Source organism: Triplophysa rosa, linkage group LG22 (assembly GCF_024868665.1).
Source record: "Triplophysa rosa linkage group LG22, Trosa_1v2, whole genome shotgun sequence".
NCBI lineage: Eukaryota > Metazoa > Chordata > Actinopteri > Cypriniformes > Nemacheilidae > Triplophysa > Triplophysa rosa.
The window spans coordinates 3,610,663-3,638,282 of record NC_079911.1 but is presented as its reverse complement, the minus strand read 5'-3'; the positions used below and the strand labels follow the sequence as shown (position 1 = coordinate 3,638,282).

General features: G+C 40.5%; 1 protein-coding gene across 4 annotated transcripts in view; it reads left to right on the top strand.

Annotated features, from left to right (window-relative positions):
• Positions 1-27,620, top strand: part of vldlr (very low density lipoprotein receptor) — a 129,509-nt gene that overhangs the window by 53,849 nt on the left and 48,040 nt on the right. For all 4 annotated transcript variants that reach the window (XM_057321869.1, XM_057321868.1, XM_057321867.1 and 1 more), the window contains exon 3: positions 27,473-27,595. In XM_057321869.1, coding sequence (XP_057177852.1) covers positions 27,473-27,595 — 123 coding nt within the window. The remainder of the gene's footprint in view (positions 1-27,472; positions 27,596-27,620) is intronic.

The window sequence follows — 27,620 nt, the reverse complement described above, 5'->3', positions numbered from 1 at the left end:
TTACCATGGTAAATTGCTGTAACGACCTTGCTCCATTGATGTGTAGAGATTATTTCGCGTTTATGAATTCTACATTACTGTATTATGACTGTGTCTGTGACATAAAATAAACACATCTGTGCTTACAACATTGTTTGAGGAACCGTTTTGTGAATATTATAATGATACCTGCGTCCACCGCGCCCGTCTCTGTTTATACCATTAATGCTGATATATTAATCCGCATATCATCACTTCTAAAGTTCGGTATTAGCTGTTGTTGCTAAACATTTATTAAATTATTATTTGCCTGCAGACGCTCTGGTGGGTCTTGGTAGTTTTGTCATGGTAAAACCGCATCGGGTGTGCTCGTGCTTTGGCACTAGACATTACTCTGCCTTTAAAAACTGTACATTTTTTTCGTGCCGTTTGTAAAATAAAATATGCACAACATCTTATTTAAAATATCTTATTTTTTATTATTATTTATCTTATTTTTAGTGGGTATTTAGGTGAACAATTGTGCAGTGTGGGCATGTCAGCAGATTATATCGGATTTGAAGCTCGTCATGTAAACACGCACATCAATCAGATCACTTAATTTACCTTTCATGTAAACACTACATTCAGATTGAACAATCTGATTAAATTCAATCCGATGTGTGCATGTAAACGCAGCTATTGATGGGCCGTCAAAGTCTAAAGCTTGTTTATACACGAGCCTGGCTCTGCACCGCGAGTCTCAGCTGACCACGCATGCATCTTCCAAAACGGACAAGACGTTTAAAAGTAATGAATGGGAAACATTGCACCTGTTCTTGATCGAGTTCAGGGCAGGGGTGTATGGGATCAGAATTGTTGCAATATTCTGAATAAATAAACTATGATCCGCAAATAAATATAGAGAGTTTCACAAACATTTTCTAAATCCACATATGCACAAAAGGCGAACCATAAATATATGTTAGACAATCCACAAAAAGAAATGGAATTCACAAATAAATACAATGAGATTTGCAAATAAAAAATATTTACAAATTTATTTCAATGGCATTTATTTGTAGATCACTTTCTGCACATTTGTGGATCGCTTTCTGCACATTCGTGGATCGCTTTCTGTGCATTTGTGAATCGCTGCACGCATTTGTGGATCAGTGCACGCATTTGTGGTTGGCTCTCTGTGCATTTGGGGATTTTGAAACATTTCTAACGTCAAAACGTGCACACAATCCACAAATAGGTGGACTCCGCCCACTATCTACGCAAGCCAATCGGGTAACTTCCGCTTTCGTTGTCCAATAGGGCACGTTCTAACTTCAGCCAATCACGTTTTGCTCTACACTAAGATTCAGGGAGCTAACATGGCGGCTAGTGGCGGTCTAAAATGCGTGATATACTAAGAAATGTGAATGGCCTCTTCTTTATAGTACTCAGTAATGATTGTTTGTGTTTATATGTATTGTCCATATGTTAGTAACAAACGACTGAAATGTTTATGACTTGATAACCATTCCCACGGGACTCAGCCACCACCTCGTTTGCTCCCCGTTCTGTGGCGGCAGGACTACGGCCCTGCCGTCCGCTACGGCAAGCAGCGAGGGTGATATGAGGATGACTGTGAGCGATAATCCGCCAGCCACGGCTCACGGACCGTTCACACCTCGTCTCGCTCGCCTGACCGTTCCCCAGGAGACAGTCCGCCGTCTTATTCCTCAATCACGTATTCGGACACGATGCGTGATGATGAGATGTCTCTTGCAGCATCGGGGGGTGACGTACTGCCATCCGACTCCGACAATTCCTCGGGCTCCCTCCCTCGGGGGGTCGAGCCCAGGAAGAAGCGGACGTCGAAATGTCAGCCATGCTTTCCCGGGCCGCCGTGAGTGTTGGGTTGCAGTGCCCGCACTGCCTCTCCCAGCGCTCGTGGCTGGCTACATGGCGCCTCGGGTTTGAGCCCCCAGTGCCGTGTTTACCGGAAGTGCATGAGGAACTTAGTAAGACCTGGAACGCCCCTTTCCGGCACGTTTCACGTCAAACAAAGTTCCGTCACCCTCTCTTCCCTCGAGGTTGAGACAGCTGGAGAATACGTTGTTTTCCCCCAGGTGGAGTATGCCGCTGCGGTGCACTCGTGCCCGTAGGCGGCGGCCACCTGGGGGGGGGGCTTGACCTAGACTCCCGTCCAAAGCATGTGGTGTCTCGGCATCTCTGGTGTCGAGAGCTTACATTGCGGCCTGCACCAAGCTGCCTCCTCTCTCCACGCTATGACTCCTGCCAGGCCAGGGCGTTGAGAGAGCTCCACGAGGGTAAGACCGACCCAGCGCTTATGCAGGAACTCCGCGCCACCACCGACCTCGCTCTACGGGCGACCAAGCCTGTACTTCATTGTCCCCAAGAAAGGTGGGGGGTTGCGCCCTATCTTGGGTCTGTGTGTTCTGAACAGGCACCTACACAGTAGCTGCCTTTCAGGTTGATCACGCAGAAGTGCATCCTGACGTCCGTCAGGTGTCAGGACTGGTTCATGGCAATCGATCTGAAGGATGCGTACTTCATGTCTCGATCTTCCCTCGACATCGGCCATTCTGACGGTTCGTGTTCGAGGGACGGGTATATCAGTACAGGGTCCTCCCCTTCAGTCTGTCCCTGTCTCCACGAGTCTTTACGAAGGTCGTGGGAGCCCCTTAGGGAAGGAGGTGTGCGGGTACTAAACTATCTCGACGACTGGCTCAGTTTGGCGCACTCTCGAGATCTGTTGTGTACACACAGGGACCTGGTGCTCTGGCACCTAGATCGGTGGGGCTACAGGTCAACTGAGAAGAGCAAGCTCTCCCCGGTGCAGAGCGTCCTCTCGACTCTGTCCTCATGAGCGGCCCTACTCACCCCCCGCGGGGGGGCGCGAGACCCGCGACGAGGAAGCCCGCACCCACGCGGCCTCCCAGAGGCAGTGCGACTGACTACAGAGAGCACCCGATCAGTGTTGAACTGCCTGAAGCTTTCAGACAGTCAGCGGTCCCCCTGAAACAATTTCAGAGGCTCCTGGGATACATGGCATCCTCGGCGGGGGTGGTCCCCCTCGGGTCGATGCACATACGACCGCTCCAACACTGGCTACAGAGTCAAGTTCCTTGGAGAGCGTGGCACACTGGCAGCAGGCGTATGGTCACACGCTTTCTGCCGACACACCCTAACCCCCTGGTCTCCATGACCTTCTTGGGGTTGGGGTGCCGTGTGCAAACGGGCAAGCAGTGTCGTGGCGGTGGACGGGCCCCCGCCTGCATTGGCATTTCAACTGCCTAGAGTTGTTGGTTGTGCTACTTGCATTGAGGAGGCTACTACCTCTCGTGCCGGGCAGGCACGTGCTGGTCCGGTCGAACAGCACAGCTGCTGTGGCGTATATAATTGGATTCTCTCACGGCAGCTAAACATGACTCGCCCGGCGCCTCCTCCTCTGGAGTCAGCAGGTGATCAGTTCCCTGCGTGCCACACACATCCCAGGCGTCCTGAACCAGACAGCCGATGCGCTCTCTCATCAGTCGACTCCATCCCCGCGCAGCCAGCTTATTTGGGAGAGGTTCGGCCAGGCACAGGTGGTCCTGTTGCCTCCCCGGACTCCACCCATTGTCCGCTTTGGTACTCCTTGTCCGAGGCAACCCTTGGCACAGATGCCCTCGCGGGGAGTGGCGACTCCATCCCCGCGCAGCCAGCTTATTTGGGAGAGGTTCGGCCAGGCACAGGTGGTCCTGTTGCCTCCCCGGACTCCACCCATTGTCCGCTTTGGTACTCCTTGTCCGAGGCAACCCTTGGCACGGATGCCCTTGCGCACAGCTGGCCGCGGGACAAGCGGAAGTTCGCTTCCCCCCAGTGAGCCTCATTGCACAGGTCCTGTGCAAGGCCAGGGAAGAGGAGCATCAAATGGTACTAGTTACGCCCCTTGGCCTAACCAGGACTTGGTTCTCGCAGCTAAGGCTCTGACAACGACTCCCCCCTGGCGAACTGCTTCCCCATGGGAAAGGGCACGTTACGGCATCCCAGGCAAAACCTGGTCTCCATGTCCGGACGGGACGAGGAGATCCTGAGTGACCCACCCCCGGTCTGGTTGGGACGTCACTCAGGCTAGGGCTTCGGCCACTGCGCGGCTATACGCCAATAGGTGGCGCCTCTTCTCATCCTGGTGCTCTTCTCGGCGAGAAGACCCGCGGAGTTGCTCGGTCGGGTACGAGCTGTCCCGTCCTCAAGAGAGACTGGGGAGTAACCTCTCCCCCTCCACACTGGGAATGTATGTAGCCGCTTCGGCCGCTCATCATGACCCAAGTGCTGTGTAGCCTCTGGGACAGCACGGCCTGGTCATTAGGTTCCTAAGGGGCGCGAGAGGGTGACCACCTTTCCACGCTCCGTACCCTTCGAGCCTCTCGGGGTTGCCGCTCTTTCTCAGTCCTGATAAAGACGGCTTTCCGCATGGCGCTCACCTCCAAGAGGGTAGGGGATCTGCAAGCACCCTCCGTGTCCACAGATTGTCTAGAACTTGGGTCCGGGATTCTCTCGTTATCTTGAGACCCCGCCCCGGCTACGTGCCCAAGGTTCCCACCACTCTCCCGAGAGACCAGGTGGTGAACCTGCAGGCGCTCCCCACCGGTGAGGAAGACCCATCCTTTCCGTGTTGTTCAGTACGTGCACGGCACCTCTACTTGGACCGCACGCATAGCCCAGAAGCTCTGAGCAGCTCTTTGTCTGTTTCGAAGGTCAGCAGAAGGGAGGGCTGTCTCCAAACAGAGGCTGGCGCACTGGATCGTGGATGCTCTCGTTAGGGCATACCGATCTCTATTCGCCCCTGCCCGTTGGGAGTGAGGCACACCCCTCATGGGCACTGGCTCAGGGCTCCTCTCTGGTAGACATCTGCAGAGCTGCGGGTTGGGCTATGCCCAACAACTCTGTGAGGTTCTAATACCTACGCGCGGAACCGGTGTCAGCCCGCATCCTGGCAAGGTGTGGGACCGGCAGCCGGTAGGGCGTACGCCTGCGGAAGCCCTTCCCCCTCCGGCGGGAGCAGTGGCGATCCCGCCTCACTTCTTTCCCCTCGGGTAAAGTACAGGCATTCCATCCATCACTAAGCACATTTCCAGGGGACAGGCTGGGCAGAGCAGCCCTGCCCCCTTAGGCCGGGGAACAGTTGAGTTATCTCCCACATAGCTCTAACCGGACCTAGTGCTCCAGAACGGTAACCCCCCCTCTGTGGGCTGTTCCGTCTGATGTATCCTCATGAATGGTTCCCACCTTGGCAACCCATGACCTCCCCAGGTGGACTCCCACCTTGCGGTTAACTCCTGCAGTCTCCACTTTCCTCCCTACGGTAGGTAGTGGGCTCTGCAGCGTATTTCCCCTGGGGGGGACTAATGCTTACCCAGTGGCCCGTACGGTGCCGGGCAGCTTCTCGCCATTTAGAGAACTAGGCCTCCGCCCGTGACGGCCGGTGACGGGCTTTCCAACTTTGTGTAAAGCTCTGGGTCCCCCTTCCACTCCACTGGAGGGTCATAATTTCGCGTTAGCGTGTTCGTCTGACTCGCCCAGGCCAGTCAACGTCGCTCTGCAGAGATTGTGACGCGGCTCAGTGCTGTGGCGTTTTCCATAGGAACCCCATTCTGTCGGTTCAACACAACGTCGTGAGACCGACAGAAAGGGAACGTCTTGGTTACGGATGTAACCTCGGTTCCCTGATGGAGGGAACGAGACGTTGTGTCCCTCATGCCACAACACTGGCCGCCCACCCCAGCGGTCGGGGGAGGATGCTTTAGGCTCCTCAGACCAAAGGTGAATGAATGAGAACGCCGGCTTCCCTCTTATACCCGGTCATCCGGGGAGTAGCCCGGCATGCAAATTTCATTCGCCAATTTTCATTGGCCTTTTCTAAATACTCAGAAGATGATAGGTTCTCAAGACAAACCCCATTCTGTCGGTTCGACACAACGTCTCGTTCCCTCCATCAGGGAACCGAGGTTACATCCGTAACCAAGACGTTTTGCTGTTTGTCAGAACCAAGATATATTGTTGTTGTAATATTAGCTGTGTAACAGAGCAGTTTTGAGCGTCATTGTTTATCTGGAACCAAATTCATTAGGATTATTATTTGCACAGTCTAAGCTATGATAAAGCTAAACATTATACTGTATACTGTAGGTACCCAACCAGAATGATCCTTCCGCCATCACAGTCTCTGCGGCGGTACTTCTTTAATGTCTGTTGACTTTGGTTTAACGCTGATTGGCAGTCTATTCACAGATCTTCACTCAGCGCGTGTAGACGCATCAAGCCTAGATGGGCAAGAGTTAAGAGGTTTAGGCGTAAAAGACAAACACTGTCTACAAAATCAAAGTTACAAGAACTTAAAACCGCAGGCACTAATAATTATATTTAATAATATAAATACATAATTTAATTTAACAAGGGTTTCAATTTGCTCCATGCATTCAATCAATGCTTTATTCAGTTTGAATCATTTTCAATATATAAGAATTGCATAGGGACAGTTGTTGATTTTTCATTTATTGCTTGGTTGCATACAGTGCTTTAATATTTGTATTCGCTCTGTGTTTTGTGCAAATTGAGAAATACAGCGAGTGAGATCAGAGTGCCTGTGAAAAACCCTGCGCGTATTTGCTCATGTGTATTGCGATGTGCGTCATTCATGGCAAAACCTAACTCTAACTTGATTTAGCCTTATTTCCTTTAAAACCGAATGTGCTCTATAATATAGTTGGATTATCAGCATCTATCCCCCATATAGAATAAATACCACTGCAAACACAGCTGCGTTTCTCCGTTGTTAAACCAGGATTAAGTTATAAACGATCACATATTCATATTGTTAGGCTACATTCACAAACATTGGGTATGTGTGTTAATAAATCAAGAAATTTCTCTTCTGTAGGCTCCTTCATGATCTCAGTCATTTTAAAGTTATTTTTAATGTTGGAGCCGCAGCCAGTGCGCATTCAGAGACAAGACCCATTCATGAATTGTATTGTCGTGAAAGCATGTTCTGCCAAAACATTAAAAAGGAAACTATTGATCCAGTTTACCAAATGAAAGCATGTTGTGAATTAAACAGGACGTGATGAGATCGGTGGATAGCCACCAGAACCACGGGTTACATAAACGTTGAAGAAACATTGTTTCTTTCTTTCTTTCTTTCTTTCTTTTTTTTCGCCTGATGATTCTTGCATCATTCGTTTCAGAAACTACCCTTTTACCATTAGAAAGTTAAAACTGATCATAATAGTAAAGCAAGCAAAATGCGGTGCGAGGCAGAAACTTGCGAATTTAGGGTGGTTCTTTCTGTGTGAATATTTTTCGCACCATCAGCCAAAATATCAGAAACGGTTTATTTGTTTTGTAGCTCAACTTCTGACAAGAGAAACATCTTAAAACTGCTACGTGCCGAAATAATTCGGTTGTTGAATAAGTTGCAAGGCTCAATGTGAGACGGCGCTCTCGCAATTCGAAGCAGAAGCTGAAGCAGCATTTAAAAGGTGATTTCTAGCGCAGTTTAAGCTTATGAAACAAAATGTTTGCTATAGTTGATGTCAGGTTTAAATAATTATCGGAAATATGTTATTTAATTTTGCCAGCGATTTTAGAAATGAATGTTGCCAGGGTAGACTTTCCAGTTATCTGAAGTCTGCACTTTAAAAGAGATATTCAGCACTTTGTTACTGTTCACACAACCTCCATCAACCCCCACCTCCTTTTGCTAAATCACCCTGTAACACTTCAGCGAAAACTCAACTCAACTTTATTTATATAGCGCTTTTTACAATTTTCATTGTTACAAAGCAGCTGTACATAAGACATATTGACTATAAGCAAAACAATTAAAGTTGTACCTGCAAAAACAAGAAAAAGTTGAAAACACAGAAGACAGACATACCCATATACAAAACACTCCACACACACAATATGCACACGTACTAACACACATAGACATAGACACACACACACACGGACATGCACGCACACACACACGCTCAGTGAGAGCACACATTTAAGTTAAAGGAGAGAGAAGCACAGGTAAAAAATAACAGTATATGAATTCCTATATGCAATATTAATTAAGTAAAACTTTAAAATTCTAAAGCAGCCCCCCCAGCCAGGCAAATAGTGCAAAAAACAGTATGCAAACGGTGGTGAGGAACCCAAAACTCTAATCGAGAAAAAAAACTCCAGTTCCCCTCTGTCAAAAGCTGCTGCCTCTGCACAAGCTCCAGAAAGCTTGCACAACAAGGCTAAATAAAATAAATAAACTTACTAATAAGGTAAATTATAGTTTAAGATTATCATTAATAATCTAATAGCATTTGAAATTTTGTGGTGAGGACGTGTCAGGTGACCGCGTCCTACTTTATCCAGCTCCATCATCTCAGCTCTTGTCAGGTCGCCGCTTCCCATTCTCCGCTCTACCATCAGGTCAGGCCATGAACTGCATCCTGCTCGCTGTGGTAACCTTGGAACAATGAGACAAGACTGGCTGAGAGTAGAGTACTGTTCTGCACTCTTTGATGCAACAAGTACATCAGTTGTGTTTTTGGTTCCGGTTTATCTAACTAGAGCAGCCTAAACCCTCAGAGGATTTATATTATGGAAGTCTAGTGTATGCAAGATTAAAAAGATGCGTCTTTAGTCTAGATTTAAACTGACAGAGTGTGTCTGCCTCCCGGACAGTGCAGGGAAGACTATTCCAAAGTTTAGGCGCTAGATAGGAGAAGGATCTACCACCTGCACTTGATTTTGATATTCTAGGTATTACCAACTGACAGGATGCCTGAGAGCGTAATGCATGCAAAGGACTGTAATACAAAAGGAGTTCATTCAAGTACTGAGGAGCTAAACCATGTAGGGCTTTATAGGTAATAAGCAAGATTTTAAAGTTAACGCGATGCTTTATAGGTAACCAGTGCAAGGTTGACAGAACCGGGCTAATATGTTCATACTTTTTTGTACGTGTAAGAACTCGTGCTGCCGCGTTTTGGACCAGTTGGAGTTTTTGTAATAAGCCTGCAGGGCAACCACCTAACAGTGCATTACAGTAATCTAATCTTGATGTCATGAATGCATGAATTAACTTCTCTGCATCTGACATTGACAGGATATGACGTAGTTTAGATATATTCTTAAAATGGAAAAACGCAATTTTACAGATGTTGGCGACGTGGCTGTCAAATGACAGATTGCTATCGAATAGAACGCCAAGATTCTTTGCTGACGACGAGGGTTTTATGGAACATCCGTCAATAGTTAAGCAGTATTCTTGGTTGTTACTTATAGCAGTTTTCGGTCCAATAATTAGCACTTCTGTTTTGTCCGAGTTCAGTAATAAAAAGTTGTTTCTCATCCAGTTTTTTATATCGACTATGCATTCCATTATTCGATGGAACTGCTGTGTTTCATGAGGCTTCGAGGAAATATAAAGTTGAGTATCATCAGCATAACAGTGAAAGCTAACTCTGTGTCTCTTTATTATATCTCCTAGAGGTAGCATGTATAATGCGAAGAGCAGAGGCCCTAAGACTGAGCCCTGTGGTACACCGTACTGGACTTGCGATTTGCGTGACACCTCATTGTTTATTGCTACAAATTGAAAACGGATAAATAAGATTTAAACCATTTCAAAGCTATTCCATAAATGCTGACGTAAACATTATCTCCCTAGGGGCGCTGTAGTTAGTTTGTTCAGCGGGTTTCACTTCTGATTGCATTGTTATAATTTTTTTTTCTAATATCTTGGATTTTATATGTGAAGTAGTTCATAAATTCATCACTGCTATGCTGATATACAGGATCAGAAGTCACTGACGATTTATTTTTTGTTAATTTAGCCACTGTGTTAAAAACCTTGGGTTGTGCTGGTTTTCTTCTATTAGTGATGAAAAGTAGGCGGATCTAGAAGTTTTTAGGGCTTTCCTATATTTTCGAATACCATCCTTCCATGCTGTACGAAATACCTCTAATTTAGTTTTCTTAAAGTTGCGCTCCATTTTTCGGGTCGCTTTCTTTAGAGCCTGAGTGTGTTCATTATACCACGGTGTGGGACTGCCGTTTTTAATCTTCTTTAAACGTAGAGGAGCAACTATGTCTAGCATTACCGAGAAGGTGGAATTAAAATTTTCTATGGTAGTGTCAAGATCTGCAACGTTATTTCTCATGCTAGCGATTTGAGACAATTCGGGCAAATTATCGAGAAACGCATCTTTGGTAGTTGAAGTTATTGTTCTACCATATTTGTAACAATGAGTTTTATTTGCAGCCGTAGCCCAGTGAAGCAAACATAATACCAGATAAGGATCCGAAATTTCTTCACTCTGCTGAAGGATTTTAACGTCGTCCACATTTATACCGTAAGACAATATTAAATCTAAAGTATGATTACGAAGGTGAGTGGGTCCTGACACATGTTGACTAACTCCCATAGAGTTAAGAGTGTCTTTGAAAGCCATTCCTAAGGCATCTGTATCTTTATCTACATGGATGTTAAAGTCACCAACGACAAGGACTCTATCTGCAGCCAGTACTAGTTCTGATAAGAACCCACCAAATTCTTTAATAAAATCTGTGTGGTGCCCTGGAGGCCTATATACAATAGCTAAAACAAATGTTTGTAAATGTTTTATCTTTAGTATTAGGTGTTGAAACATGAAGTACCATGACTTCAAAAGAATTATATTTAGAGTTAGACTTCTGGGAAATGCTAAAAGAGTTATTGTAAAGTGCTGCGACACCTCCCCCTCTGCATTTTAGACGAGGCTCATGTTTATAATAATAATCTTGGGGGACATTTTTCATTTTAAGTAATGTAATCATCTGGTTTTAGCCATGTTTCTGTCAAACAGAGCATGTCTATTTTATGATCTATTATCATATCGTTAACAAAAAGTGCTTTATTAGAGAGAGATCTAATATTTAGCAATCCGAGTCGTAATAGTTGATTATCTGTATTTTGTTCATGTTTAATTTGTTTAACGTTTATTAAATTACTTTCAAGAGGTTTACGCATTATTTTATGTTTGCTAATCCGGGGGACAGACACAGTCTCTATTTTGTGATGTTTGGGAGAACGGATTATTACATGTTGTACATATTGTGTATTCTGCGACGTGAGACGGCAAGCAGACAGTTGGTTAAGCCATTCTGTCTGCTCCCTGACCTGGGCCCCAGCGAGTCGAGCATTAGCATTATTAAGACTTTTTGCCATATTTCTAGACAGGATGGAAGCCACAGCCCAGGAGGGATGGAGACCATCTCGTTTCAACAGGTCAGGTCTGCCCTCAAAACTCTTCCAGTTATATATAAGAACTATATCATTCTGCAGGCACCACTCAGACAACCAGCCATTTAGTGATGATAATCTGCTATAAATCTCATCACCACGATAAGCAGTGAGGGGGCCAGACAATATTACAGTGTCTGACATCTTGCTTGCGAGCTTACACACCTCTTTAATGTTATCTTTTGTGATCTCCGATTGACGGAGTCGAACATCATTTGTGTCGACGTGAATAACAATCTTACTGAATTTACCAGCACATTTAAATTTGACTTGATGTCAGGCGCTCTGGCTCCCGGTAAACATTGGACTATGGTGGCTGGTGCCTCTATGTTAACGTTCCTAACAATAGAATCACCGATAACTAGGGCACTTTCAGCAGGTTTCTCAGTCGGTGCATCACTGAGCGGGGCAAACCTGTTCGAGACTGTAATCGGAACGGTTGAGTGATGTTTTGTCCTGCGACTACGCCGTCTCACAGTCACGAAGTTTCCCAGCTGTGGGGGATTTTCAACCGGAACCAAGCTGTGTGCGCTAATGTTGCTCGCATCCAAAGTGTTTTCTATGGTCCCTGCACTCTTACTATCCTCAGATAACGATAGGATGCGAGACTCTAATTCTAAGATCTTCTCTGTCAGCCTGACTATTTCCCTGCATTTATCGCATATAAAACCCTCGCAGCTGACAGAGAAGGCTAAGCTAAACATATGACATGAGGTGCAAGTAACAATAATAGGAATAGAAGCCATAACTCACCGGGTTTGAAGTGCAATTCCAATTTACCAAGGTTGCTCAATTAATCGTAGTATACTCGCTTAAAAAGAGAAATGACAAACCAGAGGCAAGATGATATTCCACAGTGTTAACAGAAAGCAAGCTAACACGCTATTGCTATGCTAGCGGCTTTAAGTTAATTATCACTTTTGGTTTAGAATCTTCAAGTAAATGACAAAAGTAGGGTTATTGAGATATCAGGTTAAGTTAGCAACGACAATGATAAGTAACGATAATAAAATACACTAATGTTAGAGCGAAGTGTGGGGATACAAACAAACCGCCAGCAGCGATGCAGACAGGACCGATAGAGGTGTCTGTTGAGAAGTTGCATATTTAAAAATGGATTGAAATGTAAAGAGCGATTTTTAATTACTTAATTACTTTATAAAGTGCTGTATTGATATTGAAAGAAGAAATGAAAACATTTAATTGTTTGTCATTTAAACGAGAGGTCATTACAGTGTTTTAATATGTAAAATGTAATATTAAAATAATTGAACATGTTACGTAAATTAGGAGCATTACTATTATAAAAAGCATATTTTGGCAAAGATGTTTCGTTTATGTTTGGAGTTGAGTTTCTTATCAGTGTTACGGCGTCTTGTATGTTTATTTGTCACCCTGCAGGTAAGACATTAATTCTAAACTCTGCTCTTTCAAAAAGCGAGACATTCACACCTCTCCCAGTCCCCATCCCCGTCAACTGAGAAGTGGAATCTGTTTTTAAAGGCGCAGTTCTTGAAAATCAGCGGCCACTAGCGTTGTATTATAGTTTTGCAACGAATCTCCCTTTCGAAGTACGACGGTGGCCGCAACAGTAAAAAACGATGTCGTCTACTGAGATAGCGGATAGCAGTGACACAAGCAACGATGTTTCTTTACAAAGGTAAGGCAATATATTAACGTAATTAATCATTTAACATGTATTCTATTGCGAAAGTTACTGTTACAATTCTATAATTAGATATATTTCTTGCGTGCTATCTAGTAGACGCTGAGAGTAGTGAAGTAACTAAAGTTAGATAATCGTAAATAGCAACGCTATATAGCGTTTGATCTGACAGCGACATAGGCAGTTAGGTGTAAGTTGGTAGACATTTGTCTCCCCCTTTGTAATGTCATGAACAACCGGAATACGTACCGCAGGGACGGGAAAACATTATTATTCGGAGGTTATATGGCCATTTGTATAAAATGCTAATGTTACGGTTTCAACAAAACAGTTGTTTGGTAAACATTGAAAAAGTGGAAACATTGAAAATGTTGAATTATCTTACCAGTCTAGCAGAAAACAGGCAACTTCGGCGTCGCCTTGAAAACATTTGTCTTTCAACAGTGCCTTCCATCTGGTAATAGATACACCGATGTTTATCCTGGATTTCTGCCGCCGTTTGTCTCCAATTCGTCTGGCAGCATCAGTTTGCGCTTCTTTGACGACGGCGATTCACGCTCTGTCGGCTCTTGTGCACAATACGCATGGTCCTCCATTTTATCAAAATTTCTAAGACAGAACAATCAATTGCTTCAGCTAGACGACGACTACTCCTCCTTCTCTCTGTACTACGACTTACTACTTTGTGCGTCTTCAACTCAGTAATCTGCGTCTAAAAAAACACACGAAGAAGACCAAACGAAACGCGCTCTGTAGAGCTGTTTGTCCGTTAGAGCTTACTGTACAAAACATGGCTGCGCAACATAACAAATTCCATGTAGATAGGCCCGCTCCCTATGTAGATACAATTGGTTTATTCTAAGGTAATAAAAACATAACTTTTCATTATATAAGGGTTTTATACACATCTAAAGACACAGTTTTGTATGTTATATTGAATTTCTGTTAATAGATCATACAAAACATCCCGCACTGTACCTTTAAAAGCCTGTAGCCTACTAGTCTCAGCCTCAGACGTTCAGCCAATGGATCGTCTTATACATTTGGCACACTTTTTTGGAAACACTTCAATGAGTTCGAAGTCGTTGTCTGATTGGTTAAATTCCACAGGAGTTCCGGGAGACGTGTGTGTCACGTTCTTTAACGGTCCGCCGGGAAACAAAACAAAGCGGTCTGATCGAATTAGAAAGCTTCCGTGTTACATCAGTAACAATGAGTGTTCATCAAGACCGACTAAACGCTGCTTTTTTAAAAAGTATGCGATGTTCATAGTATAGATTCTTTAAAAGACGTCCAAGAGTTTTGTTTGAGGTACTTAGTGGAGTCTAAAGGAGATGTTTTAACGTGTTTGCCGACTGGATTTGGAATTTTCATTATATTTTTGGCCAAATGACTGTAACGTCCTATATTAATATTATTTAGAAGGATTTTCATAGGTCTCTTTACACTTCTTGTCTGCTGCACTTTCTTTGACGAGCTCTCTGTAACAGTTTCACAACATTACTGCCACCAACTGTTACGGGTATGGAACGCGTCATTCACTTAACCAGCCACACCAAAGCAAATAGGAGAGCATACAGAGATCGCGCAACTAGAACTGAGTTCAACAAAATAAAAACAGTTTATTTCTATAAATGATATATTAGTGTATAAAGTTGGGTATCATATTATTGTTACGATTTCCGGTCCCGCCCACTCCCGCTGACATTTTTTCTTGTCCCGTCCCAGTCACATGACTTATAGTGATTTTGTTTCCCTTCCCGCGGGATTCCCGAAAAAATGTCAGCCTCTAACGAGGAGGCTACGCTCCGAAGTAGTTAGGTTGCCGCGAACTACCCACTCTTGTTTATAATGTTACACGTCTGTCCAGCGTGAACAATGTGATCTGTATATGGTTTTCACTAATGCACAAGTAGCATGTTTTAGTGCAAAATGATCGCGCATGGTAATTTTTGTTAATGAGGTTAAAATCTAAAACAATTGTACATTTTAAAAACAAATGTTATATTAAAGCAGGTTATGCCCGCATTGGCTTTAAACACGCTTTTTTGCGTTCAAAATGTTTACTGTTTGTTTTACTTGGTGATATGTTAAATGAAGTCTGTTAAATGTTGTTATAAAGTGTAATATTGAACTTCATTGCGTTTGTGCTGTGGTGGAAAGGAGATTCTCCTTAAATAAAAAAAGACACATTTACTATAAAAGAATAACCACAGTTTAATACGTCACTAGTCGAGGGTATGGAACTTTTTTAATACGTCCCTAGTTGACGGTATGGAACTTTTTTAAACCAAGCAAGCGCTTCAACAGTTTGCTCGTATAAGGACAGAAAACACAGTGGTTATTTTTTATTATAAGAGTGTGTTATTATAACTATCAGGCATATGCAGTCGATTTAGACTGGCAGAAAAAATGATCCTTATATGAACCTCTGTGATCATAAACAACACATTTGTTCTAATTATTAAATAATACTTTAATGTCCTGCATTTGGCTCATTCTCCTCCTATAATGCTTTTTTTTGTTATATTATTAACGTGAATAACTCTTGTTTTGATCTTTAATGTGTTGCCTCCTGTCATGTAATAAAGAATTTATTACATTGAATTTCACTGTTTCACAGTACATGTGGTTCAGTACTGAAGGTGCAAACTCTCCCTTTGCGCCTCCTGGTGGAAATTTTGGGATCTTTGAGATCGGCGGCACTCAACGCAGCGGTATGGGCATTTTGGTTGACTACCTACTGTACCTACGTTGCACAGCGCGTTTGAGGCAGAGGTTGCGCTAGACTTTTATATTGTCTGTCATTTTGAGGGACAGGCTCGTAAAAATCCGTCATAATCTATTATTACCAGTCACTGGTGCAAGGTGGTGTTATGTGGTATATTTAGCATGTTCGTGACGTCATCATGCTGTACTAGCGTTTACTCTCAGAATGTGCTGTATTTTAATACAACTGAATGCCCAGTAAAGCCGTTGTTGTTTATATTCTTTTATATATTTAATGTTTCTGTTGTCAGACTCGGGGCTTCAAACAAAAAAATCAGTTAAGGAGCAGTGTTGGGTGTAACTAGTTACTAAGTAATTAGTTACTGTAATTTAATTACTTCTCCCTTGGAAAAGTAAAGTAAGGGATTACTCTTATTTTTTTCTGTAATTTAATTAGTTACTTTTGATGTAATTAAACTAAATATTTTGTGTAATATACGTGTGTGCAATAGTGGAATTGACATCAAAATTCAAAGTCTAACTTTAAAATCTGTGCTTTAATGTATAATTCTCACATTTGTAATACTTTGGTCAGTTAATAAGAGTACTTTATGTAGTTTAATATTATTTATTTGAATGAATTAAAAGAGCCGTTTCATGCCTATCCTTGAATCACTTAACTAGTCAAGGTTGATATAGGTTATAGAAAGTAATTAGTAATAAGTAACTAAATACTTTTGGGAGAGAGTAATTTGTACAGTAATCTAATTACACTATTGAATATGTAATTAGTAACTACTTTTTCAGAGTAATTTACCCAACACTGTTAAGGAGCCATTGGCTCCCATAGGGGAAAAAAGCAGGCGCCAAATTATTTTTTAAAGAGCCATATAACATGAACATGATGTGTAAATGTGTTCAAATAATCTCCAAATGCTGCCTGTCTATGCATTTAAAGGCAGATGACAGCTGATTTCTGGTAATTTAAAGAGACAGAGAAGTGTTATTGATTATTGCTAAGACTGATTAAACTCTGAATACGCCAGACCAAATTCCTCTGAATTCATTTGAACCAACAGAAAAGGTGCATGTCAAGACCATATTTATATATTATACTGTAAGAAAAAGTAGGCTATATATTTAACTTTATTTTTTTATTATTTTACGAAAGGGCTTGTTACCTTGTTATGTTGATTTTAGTTTGTAATATTGACACTTTTCCGTATGTTCACAACGTAACAGGGTGTAACGATACACTCAGCTCACGATTCGGTACATATCTCGATGCTGGGTTCACGATATACGATACACATCTCGATATTTTGAACAAAATAAAAAATGAAACTGAAATTCAAATAACATTTATTTTCAAAATATTAACAATTTCAGTAATTTATTTTGTTGCACATACAATTTAATAAAGAATTTTAACATTTTAAGGCTTAACTGAAATTATAATTAAGATCAGTGTCAATTTTGACAACAAATTTTGATTTAGTTTTAGTCGGTCTTTTGACTAAAATGCAATTTAGTTTTATTCATCCCAATTTATCATAGTTTTAGTCTATTTTTAGTCGACGAAATCTACAATATATTAGTCTGCTAAAATCTATCTGGATTAACTAATTGAATTGGTGTAATTAAATGTTCCATACAAAGATTTAACTGTTTCGACATAATTTACCTTGGAATTAAATGAAACCAGGTCATTACCTTTATTTTTCAGAAAAGTTGAGTAACTACTGGATATGCATTGTTGTAACACAGAGAATATTAGACCATGAACGACATGAGTTCATTCAGTCTCATTTTGACCCAATTGGCTCATTCGTTCAGTGAAGGGCGTGTTCATTCAGTACATTCAACCAATGAAACGCTCTGACAGAGCTCACACTCAAGCGCTATTGGCTCGTGTCTCTTTGAAGCTGCTCTGGCTTTGCTTGAGACAGTAATGAATTAGAAAAATCTTTCAAAAAGACATATTACATAAACTGCATTACATTTCTTCAATCATGCAAATCACATACTTGTTTTTTAGCATGTCATTCGATCTTTTAATATACAGTACGACTCACTTCATCGTTTCTCTGATCGGAACAGCACTGGTTTCTTTTGGCTTACTTTGTTGCATATCACGTTATGCAGCAGCTCACGTTAGCGGATAAATTAACATTGGCATTTAAAAACGTTTGTGTGTGCTGCCTTTGTAATGAGTTTCGGGGTGACTCGCCTGCAGTCACGCTTCAAGTTTGCTGTGTTTTAACGTCGTTTGTGAAGGAAAATATGACGCTTTGTAAACCACTTGGAGACATAGATTGTGTCTTGTGCTTCCCCTTCTCACAGACTTCTCTCTCTACCGCATATGTGAGATAAGCACACGTGACGCGCTGGCGCAGAGTAGGTAGCGTCTTGACCGCTGAATGAATAGAATTAAACATATCGTAAAATATCCCCATCTCCCTACGATGCGCATCGTAACATTTTTGCATCACGAAATATCGTAATTCGAAGTATCGTTACATCCCTACAACGTAAGGATAATTTCAAATAAAACTTAACAAGAGCCAGGGCCGGTTCTGGGGGGGGCAGTGCCCCTGTGTCAGCACACTTGGCACCCCACTGGCCCCCCTAAATCTGGAATCGTTTCTGGAATTTTTTACCACAACCGAGCAATTTCGGGTGCAATGCACAGTTTGTCCTGCGAGTGGCAGTAACGATGCTTGTGTTAGTGGTGGGCGATACTGTAAAATTTAGTATCGATCCGATACCAAGTAAATGCAGGGCCAGTATTGCCGATTTCGATACCGATACCAATACTTTTTACTTTTAAAAAGCATTCACTTGAGCTTACATTTACTTTCCTGTATATGAAATGTCATGATTTATCAGATGAATGCATCATTAATATGCTAAATCTGAATACATTTTCATGATCACTAAAATATTTTGATTTGTGCTAATGTGCCTGTAGGCTAATTAATCATGTAGATGTTAAAACACTGGACATCATTTAAACCAAATAAATCTATTTATTTAGTTATTTATTCCTGTAATCAAATTTGCAAACATGAACTTTGCACCAAATTATTACTGGAAAATAGTAACAATAACGGATTAACAGAACAGAAAAACTATATATAACAAAACAATTTCTCGTTATCCCAGTACTACTTCTCTAGCTTTAAAAAAACCCAAAGTGGACAAAATTATTACTCAAGAAAAAAGATTTTAAAACTGCTTTTCCGTTTTTGTTCAGTGTTATGTTTAGACAAAATAATTAACATGTTTCCCTTTCATTACCTTTTTTTAAGTGAATTTATAAACAAAGTGCACACAATTGTTTGAGACACAAAGTAGGTAAATAAAGTGCTTAAATAATAAAGTACTTTCTATCTTTGGCTTTTTACCCCCAAAGGCCCACTGCCATACATCGCAGTTCGCAGTGTTTTTATTCACCGAGGTGAAAAAACTCCACACGATGCTCCTCTTCTTTTCGCTGGCTGCAGCAGCGTCTGCGTGCTTGCGCTTGGCGCTGCTGAGTCACGTGTTAGCAGACTACAAAACACAGCAGGGCAGGGAGGAGTAACGTGTGCAAAACTAGGTGTATGGGAAATAGTTTTTCTTCATTATACAATTATTAGCTACATTAGTAAATAAATAAAATCAGTAGTAAAACTAAAAACACATTAGTATCGATATTTCTATGTTAGGATCGATCCTTTTCGATACAACCTCAGTATCGAAAGTATCGATACTTCAGGATCGATCCGCCCACCACTAGCTTGTGTGCCAAAAGGAAGATTACGCAAGTAAGACGCAAACAATGTCGAGTCTGTGCGCCTTAACAAGATTACGTCTACATCATACAGGTAATGGAAATATTTTGTAAAAATATAACGAAAATGCATATCATTACACATCATATTAAAATACTGACCTATATTTTCCGGTGTTGCGCATGTTAAATCTACATAGGCTATAAAGCAGTCGTGACTCGTGCCTATACAAAGAATCAGCTGCTGCCAGAGAACGTGTAACACACTAAAGAAATTTTATTTGTTAATGAAATGAGATCAAATGCAACTTACATTTATTGGGGTGAATGATTGATAAAATGCACTTTTGCCTTATAATTAAAATAAATGGTCTGTCATTCCCAAGGAATTAGCAAGCAGAGTTCAAGTAATCAGTACAGCTTATTCTATACTGTCCTGTATATTACTTGTGGTGTATTTGAGAGTCGAGCTTTAGGTTTAATTTACACATTTTCATAATTTTCCATTTGCAGTTAAAATGAAGAGAAAAATTCTAAGGACATAATGTCCCTTTTTAATAAGAAAACTAAAGATAATAGTCAGTCAAGGCTGGAGAAAGAAGATGCTTCTGTAAAAGAGTCAGAAATGCACAAAAGCTTAGAGAATGAAGAAAGTCCAAAAGGACAGAGGACCCATCAGCAAGGTGATTTAGTTGTGCAGAGAGACAACTTTTGTAACCCTGAAATTCCATGTGAAAAACATGAGCTTTTACACGAGTAGTTAACAGTGGTGGACAGTAACGAAGTAAATTTACCTGAGTACTGTACTTAAGTACACTTTTTGAGTATCTGTATTTTTTCTGAGTACTTGTACTTTAACTTCACTACATTTGAAAGACAAATATCATACTTTTTACTCCACTACATTTATAAAAAGGTCCAAAAGTAGAAAATGGTTTCTATGCAGCGGGGTTTCCTGTGTGCGCAATTTATCTGGCTTGCGATCTGCAGGACCTTTTACTGTTGCCAAGTATTTCAGTTTTTCTAAGCTCGCGGTTTTCCGGCAAGCTTTAAAAGGCCATTTGGCAGATTTTTTACGCAAATCTGGCAACTCTGGGATCTTCTCCGCTAAACTAATGTAAACGTAGGCGCTGCTACACCGTTGATAAGACGAAAAAGGCACATGTTAAAGTGTGGTGTAATCATCTGTGGGTTACGATCAGTCAAAGATCTTAGAAACATTGTCATGAAAATGATCGGCTAAACGGTAAATAAGCGTCACATACACCTTGAGCTACGCGTGCGTGTTAACTTCTGATCTGCTGCTATATCATTTAAAGCGATTTGGAAAATGAATGATGTTTTTACTGGAGTAACTATAGTTGAAGTATTCCTGTTGAAATAAAAACTATAGAACCCTGCCCAAAATACAACAGAAAATGTAATGGATTTATTGGTTATAATGGGAATTTTACTATGGATACTTGTTGTCTACTTGTATGTGATGGATTCTATTGGTGGGATGGTAAATCCTATTATATATAAATTAAACCCAAAACACACTACAAAGAGGAATTTAATTTAAAAATTTCATTCTAATTCAAAAATTCATTGTTTTTTTCAGCAGGGATGGTATTTGCAGTAAAACCACAGTATCAACATATTTACCATTTTCTATATATAGGAACCATACTCCAATTAATAATCTTTAGTAAAACCACAGCAACTAAACATACCATAGTTTCATTATACTAGCTATAGTTTACGTTTGTAGTTAAATTATGGAAATACAAATGGTAATAAATCCAACAAACACATGGCTTCTACACTTTACTATTTACAAGAACCTTACTACTTACTGGTAAATTGCTGCTAAAACTGGTTAAGGGAATATACAAAATAAAAGAACACTGCTCATAAATACATATAGGCCCAGGGGGCTAATGAGGATAATTCGGCTAAATGATCATACAGGATTATATCTAAACTAAACATATGTGCTAAACATATAAAGCTCTTAAAGGAGTTGCTCACTGCAAAATTTGCCCCCATTGACTTTCCATAGTAGGAATAAAAACTACTATGGAAAGTCAATGGGGGCAAATTTTGAAGTGAACTACTCATTTAATACCCCTGATGAGCTACTCAGTGTATTCGGTAGGTTGCTTCAGTTATACGTTCAAGTTATACGACAATAAAACAATGCACAACTGACATAAAGGAAATTTACTTTTAATACTTGAGTACTTTTAAAAGCACGTACTTCTGTACTTTTACTTAAGTAAGAATCTGTCTTTACAACTTTTACTTGTAGTGGAGTAATATTTGACCAGTAGTACCTGTACTTTCACTCAAGTAAGGAAGTTGTGTACTTCGTCCACCTCTGGTAGTTAACAGCATTCACATGAAAGTGTGCCAAAACCACATATATCACATGGGAAAATTTTGAAATTCATGTTTTTTTTCTTTGTGTAAAGGAAATACCTGATAATGTGACTTATGTTAAGATCACTGCTTAAATTGATTTTTGGATATCTTGTTTGTGGGTAGTTTTTCATTTATGTATGTACATTTAAGATGCAGAAAAGTGCATAAATGTTATTATTGTTGTCATTGTTATTTTGACTATATACAATGTGTTGTGAAATAAATGACCATGGAACATTAATTTGGAGCTGAACTTGTTTTATTAGGTTATTAGTTTACTTAGAGAAAACAGTAATACATGAAAGTGAAAAATGACTGAAAATTAATCATGACACATGTTAGTGTTCCCCCTAAAAGCATAAGTGGCCCCTGCCTGCCCCAACCCCCCCCGCCCCCCCAGCCCCCCTATTCTAGAACCGCCACTGACAAGAGCATTCGCCTGTCGTTCATTCTTGCTGTGAATGGATTTGAAATGATACAGCGGTGTCTTATAACAAATACGTTCCCTGAACTTCTCCGCGATAAGTTTAGTTTTAAACATCTCAAATATCACATTGTTCATCCTCAGGCTCATTAAAATCCGTCACAGCAAACAGCGCATTCTACTAACACGCTCACATTGTGTGTGTCTACTTGTCAATAACAAGCGCTAAAATCCACGGAATTCCACAGTTTTCTGCGGAGATCTGCGAGCAATTATTCCGTGCTGCCTCATAGCATTGGTACGCAGAGTGTGGAATTAACAGAGCAGAGCGCTTGCGGGAAACTGCTCGCACAGCTCCTGCTACTAGGGGACCTTGAACCGGGCGTCGATCCGGTGTTGTATCAAAGTCCGACTCCCCGTGAGATTACGACTCCCCTGTTTTCCCCTACGAAGGTTAGGGTTAGGATTAGGATTAGGTGTGGGGGCGTGATTTAGAGATGGGGACCAATCACAAAGCAGCCTAAGTGAATGAACCAATCAGAAGTAGGGGAGTCGTAATCTCACGGGGAGTCGAATTTCGGTACAACACTGGCATGGGACTGGGAGTCAGTAGCACCTCTTGAGGTCGGGAAGTGCACCTTCCCTGAGACCTGCACAGCTCTCTCTCTCGCTAACCTGGCGCTTCCGTTGGAAACACTTTAAAAACGAGTAAATTTGCACGTTCACCTCCACAAAAATATCACTCGCAAATGCGACAGTACCTTACGAAAATTAACCATTGTTTTTTTATGGTACAAGTGTAGTAACCATGTTTTTTTTTTGTGCATTTATTACTTGGGGCAAAACCATGGTTTTACTACAGTAACCATCGTTTACTATGACTTTTTAAAAAACATGGTTTTCAAAACCGTGGTTATTTTGTGATAACCATTGTTTTACTGCAGTAACCATGTTTTTTTGGTTTTAACTGTAGTAAAACCATGGTAAAATTTCGTAAGGGGTTTTAGGCGCAGTCTGGAGTCCTGAGACTTAAAATAACAATTACAGACAAATATTTATATTCATATGTCTAGTCAGTATCAAATGACAGGTGCTTGTAAATGGTGTTTTGTACTCACTCACACACAAGTTAGTTTGGTCATGAATGTGCTCACTAGTGTCTCACTAGTGATGCGTGGGTTGTGGTTAAATCTGTGGGCGCTGCGGATAATTATCGGGACCGGCGGGTAACGTAATAAAAAAGTAAATTCTGATTAATTCTGACACCACTTGCATGCTTTAAAGGTAAAAGTGTTACTTTTTCCTGTCAATCCATGTGGATTTTGTCCGTAAAGAATGCACTGTCGCTTTAATTGAGCATTAGCAGCGCAGCAAAAATAGACTCGGCGCCGAAATGATCGCTGCACTGCTGCTTACGCGCCGTTTCTGCTCCGCGACCACACACTGCTTACGCGTGCGGTATGAATGCTCTCATCTGTTAACATGTGCGCCGAAAAAAATATGCGCTGCTCACGCTCTGCTTACGCATGCGGTGTGAAACGGGTGTAAGCTAATGAAAGGGAAACACGCGTCCCTTCGCGAGCAGCCGTAGTAGCCTACGATCACACTCTAATGAAGGGAAATTACAAAATGGGGAGTTACAAATTGCCCTTATTGAAATCCGTCAAAATGACGGACGGCCTTCAGATTTTTCCATCACTGGTAAAAAAAAAAATCTGTCAATGACGGGGAATTTTCTGTTAACGCGACCTCTGACCAATGAACGCCACCAATGTAACTAGTTATGTTGTGTAGTGCCTGACACCCCAGCTAACAGGGAACGTTCTGAGAACATTGGCTAACGTTATCTGAAAGTTCTCTGAATGTTTTTCTAAAACGTTCTTGCAGTAACGTTAGTAGAACGTTATTTCAACGTTATAAATAATTGAAAAACGTTCTAAAATCATTAGCATTAAAACGTTATTCTTACAACGTTAGTGAAACGTTATCAAAACGTTACTTCATTAAAATGTTTATTTATCATTTTAAATTGGTCATAAAGCTTTTTTTTTGCAAATTCAACTTCTGAAACACATTGCAATGCACTGAAATACTATTATATATAATTCATGCCTCTAGTCCAATTCATACATTTAGCTTGATAGGATGGGTGTGGTTTTTGGAGCGCATGCTCAGTCGCAATCAAACAACGCGGGATCGACGAGACGACGACTGCCACTCCTTTGAGACAGCGCGCCTTTCAGGTGAGTGATAGTTTTGATTATATGAATAAAAAACTGTTATTATCAAAATGCTGATAAGTTCGTTTTGGAGCAGGCGCTAATAACTGTTTTAATTAAGTTAAGAAAAACTGCTGCCGCGCTTCACAGATGAGCCGTTACAATAGGATCAACTTACACGAATGTGTATAGGCAAAATACATTTAAATAATTATTTGGACTGACTTATCAGTATTGAAATTTAGAACGCATTTAAGTAAAACTGACAGGAAAGTTTAGAGGTTCGTGTAATAATGACAAATCCGTTCTTATATATTTTATTTCATATAACGAACATCTCTTTTAACGGAGTCGCAGCTGCCATTTTCAATGTCTCCTGCAGTCAGTTATTTCGGGGATGCTTGAAATGATATCTGTTTGAATTTGAAAATTCTGAGAAAAAACGCGTTACACATTATTGCAGATTTGATGTCACATTAAATGTTATCTCTTTGCTCAAATTGTGTTTAAAAGCGTATTTTTAGAGCTGTTGAAAGAGGAGGTTGCCATACGCTTTAAACCTCGCCACCGCGTGGTCACGTGGTTCATGCAGATCTCAACTGTCTATCTGTTTGAATGGGAGCAAGCGGGAAAGACAGTGGAAGCAGCTGTATTATTTGCAGCAATATTCACAAAAAAACAAAACATTATATGCGCTGTTGATTACATTTATATTAAAATTTTGTCTGATGAGTGTTAAATAAACAGTGTTCATCAGATTTGTGCTTAATTTGACTAGGAATAATCATTAACATTATTAACATTAACAGTATGTTAACATCATTAACACTAACAGTATGTATGCATGCATATGAAGAGTTTGGTTCCAAAAAGAGAACTCCTTTTTTACGGTTTTTTTAAATAATCATGTTAAAATTGTTTAAAAAAAATCATGTTTTTTTTATTATGTTATCATGTTTTTATTGTGTCAGTGAGCTGTTGTTTTTTTAGTTATTATGGCTTTAATAAAATTAAACCAACTACAGTTTGATTGATGTTAATTGGAATGCACAATCAAGTTCTCATTTTGGAACCAAACTCTTCATATGTTTCTCATGCTTCTATGATCAGTACATCCCAATGTTGAATCAACATTTACTATTTATCATTTTGTAACTTTTCTTTCTTTTCTTTTCTTACACATTTGCATTGTTTGTAGCATGTATGCCGGCTTCTACTAACACACAAATCTTTAATTGTCTGTTCATGTTTTTGCAGTACTAAATCTTAGGTTGAAAGTATTCAAAAAGGACTGATTTGGAAAAGCCACTAAACAATAACATGTGAAGGGATGCATATAGTATAGCATCTCAGTATTTTTTATACTAAATCTCACCACTATTTAATTTTAACACTGTCTTTTCTCCCTGCAGTCTCCCTCCACGTCTTCTGAAATGTCCAGTGGCCCGGTGCCCCAGCAAGACATGGAGTGATGTCATCGACCTCATTATTTTAACATTTTTTAATTTATAGTTAATATTCTCTTTCTGTCTATCTACGTTCCTGTTCTTTAATGTACATTTTTTATATTCTTTAATCTATTTTTATTTTTACATATTTTCTTTTAATATCTTACTTATTAGTTGGTTCTCATGTTTTGTTTGTTATTGTTTACACTAAACATATTGTTTAAAATGGCATTTACTTGCATTTACAAAATAAACCAATTTATTTTACACTTGACTGCTGAATTTGAAATATGTTGTTTAAAAATTAAACTGAAAAAGCAATATTTTTATGATTTAAAACTAGCTTGGACATTAAATGTTTCTTTCCTTACATTTATATTAGTGTCCACTTAATGTAAATGGCATTATCAGCTTTCCATTTGACTATTTCTAGATTGTATTTTGTGAATGTTACACAGTTACTGAACATTTACTATAAATTCCATTAAAACTCTTTTAATTTATAAGCATTGAATAACATTGAGAGAACACGTATAAACAAGAACATAAGGTTAAGAACAGTCCTAAAGCATAGAAAGAATGTATAGAAAACATTAGTATATGAAGAAATAAAATGTTACAATAACGTTTTGCTAAAGTTTGCATTACCCTACAAAAACGTTGGGTCAACGTTATAAAAACGTTTTGCAGAACGTTTTTCATTATCTTTGAAAAACATTAGGAAAACGTTTATATAACAAGAGAATTTAACGTTCTAATAACGTTTTGGATAACGTTCTTGTAACCAATAAAAAACGTTAATAGAACGTTTAAAAAACTGGACGTTTTGAACGTTCCTAGAACATTTAAAAATAACGTTTCTATAACTTAACGAGAACGTTATAAAAACGTTCTTATAACATAAAATTGTTAGCTGGGACAGATCAGACACGCAATAGTTATTGTTATTGTTATAGTACTTAAATATAACAACAACACCCTTACCCAACCAGCAAACTAGTCACCAGGGGGTCTACCCCCCACAAACTGCAAACACCCAGATGCAGAACCAAACCTCTGGTGACCATAGCAACCTATAGCAAACTATCAAGATAAGACTCTTTTACAACCTAATGGAATGTATGGAGCATGTACTTGCTTTATTTTTGAGTAAAGCAAATAAATAAATTAAAAACTTTTCAAACAGCATACAGTCCTCTTCAAAATCCATGCTTGAACACCTAGGGCAGGGCTAGTCAACTCGGCTCATAGATGGAGTCCTGCAGAGTTTAGTTCCAACCCTAATCAAATTAATCTGACCAAGCTATTCAAAGTTTCAGGATTACTTGAAAATGATGACCAGGTATGTTGGATTTGGGTTAGAACTAAACTATGCAGATCACTGGCCCTCCAGGATGGAGTTGACTAGCCCTGACCTAGGGGTCATTGGCAAACATTTCAAGCACACGTGAATGTGCTTGATCTCATGTATTGTGCTCTTACTCTTGAGCCTCTGCTCAAGTGTTATTGTAATAGTTTTATTTTGTCTTTTCCAGTAAGGAAGACCTGTGAAGAAGTGGACTTTGTCTGTCACAGTGGTCAGTGTGTCCCTAAGAGATGGCAGTGCGATGGTGAACCGGACTGTGAGGATGGCTCAGATGAAAGCATTGAGATGTGCCGTAAGTTTGATTTCGTAGCTTTGAG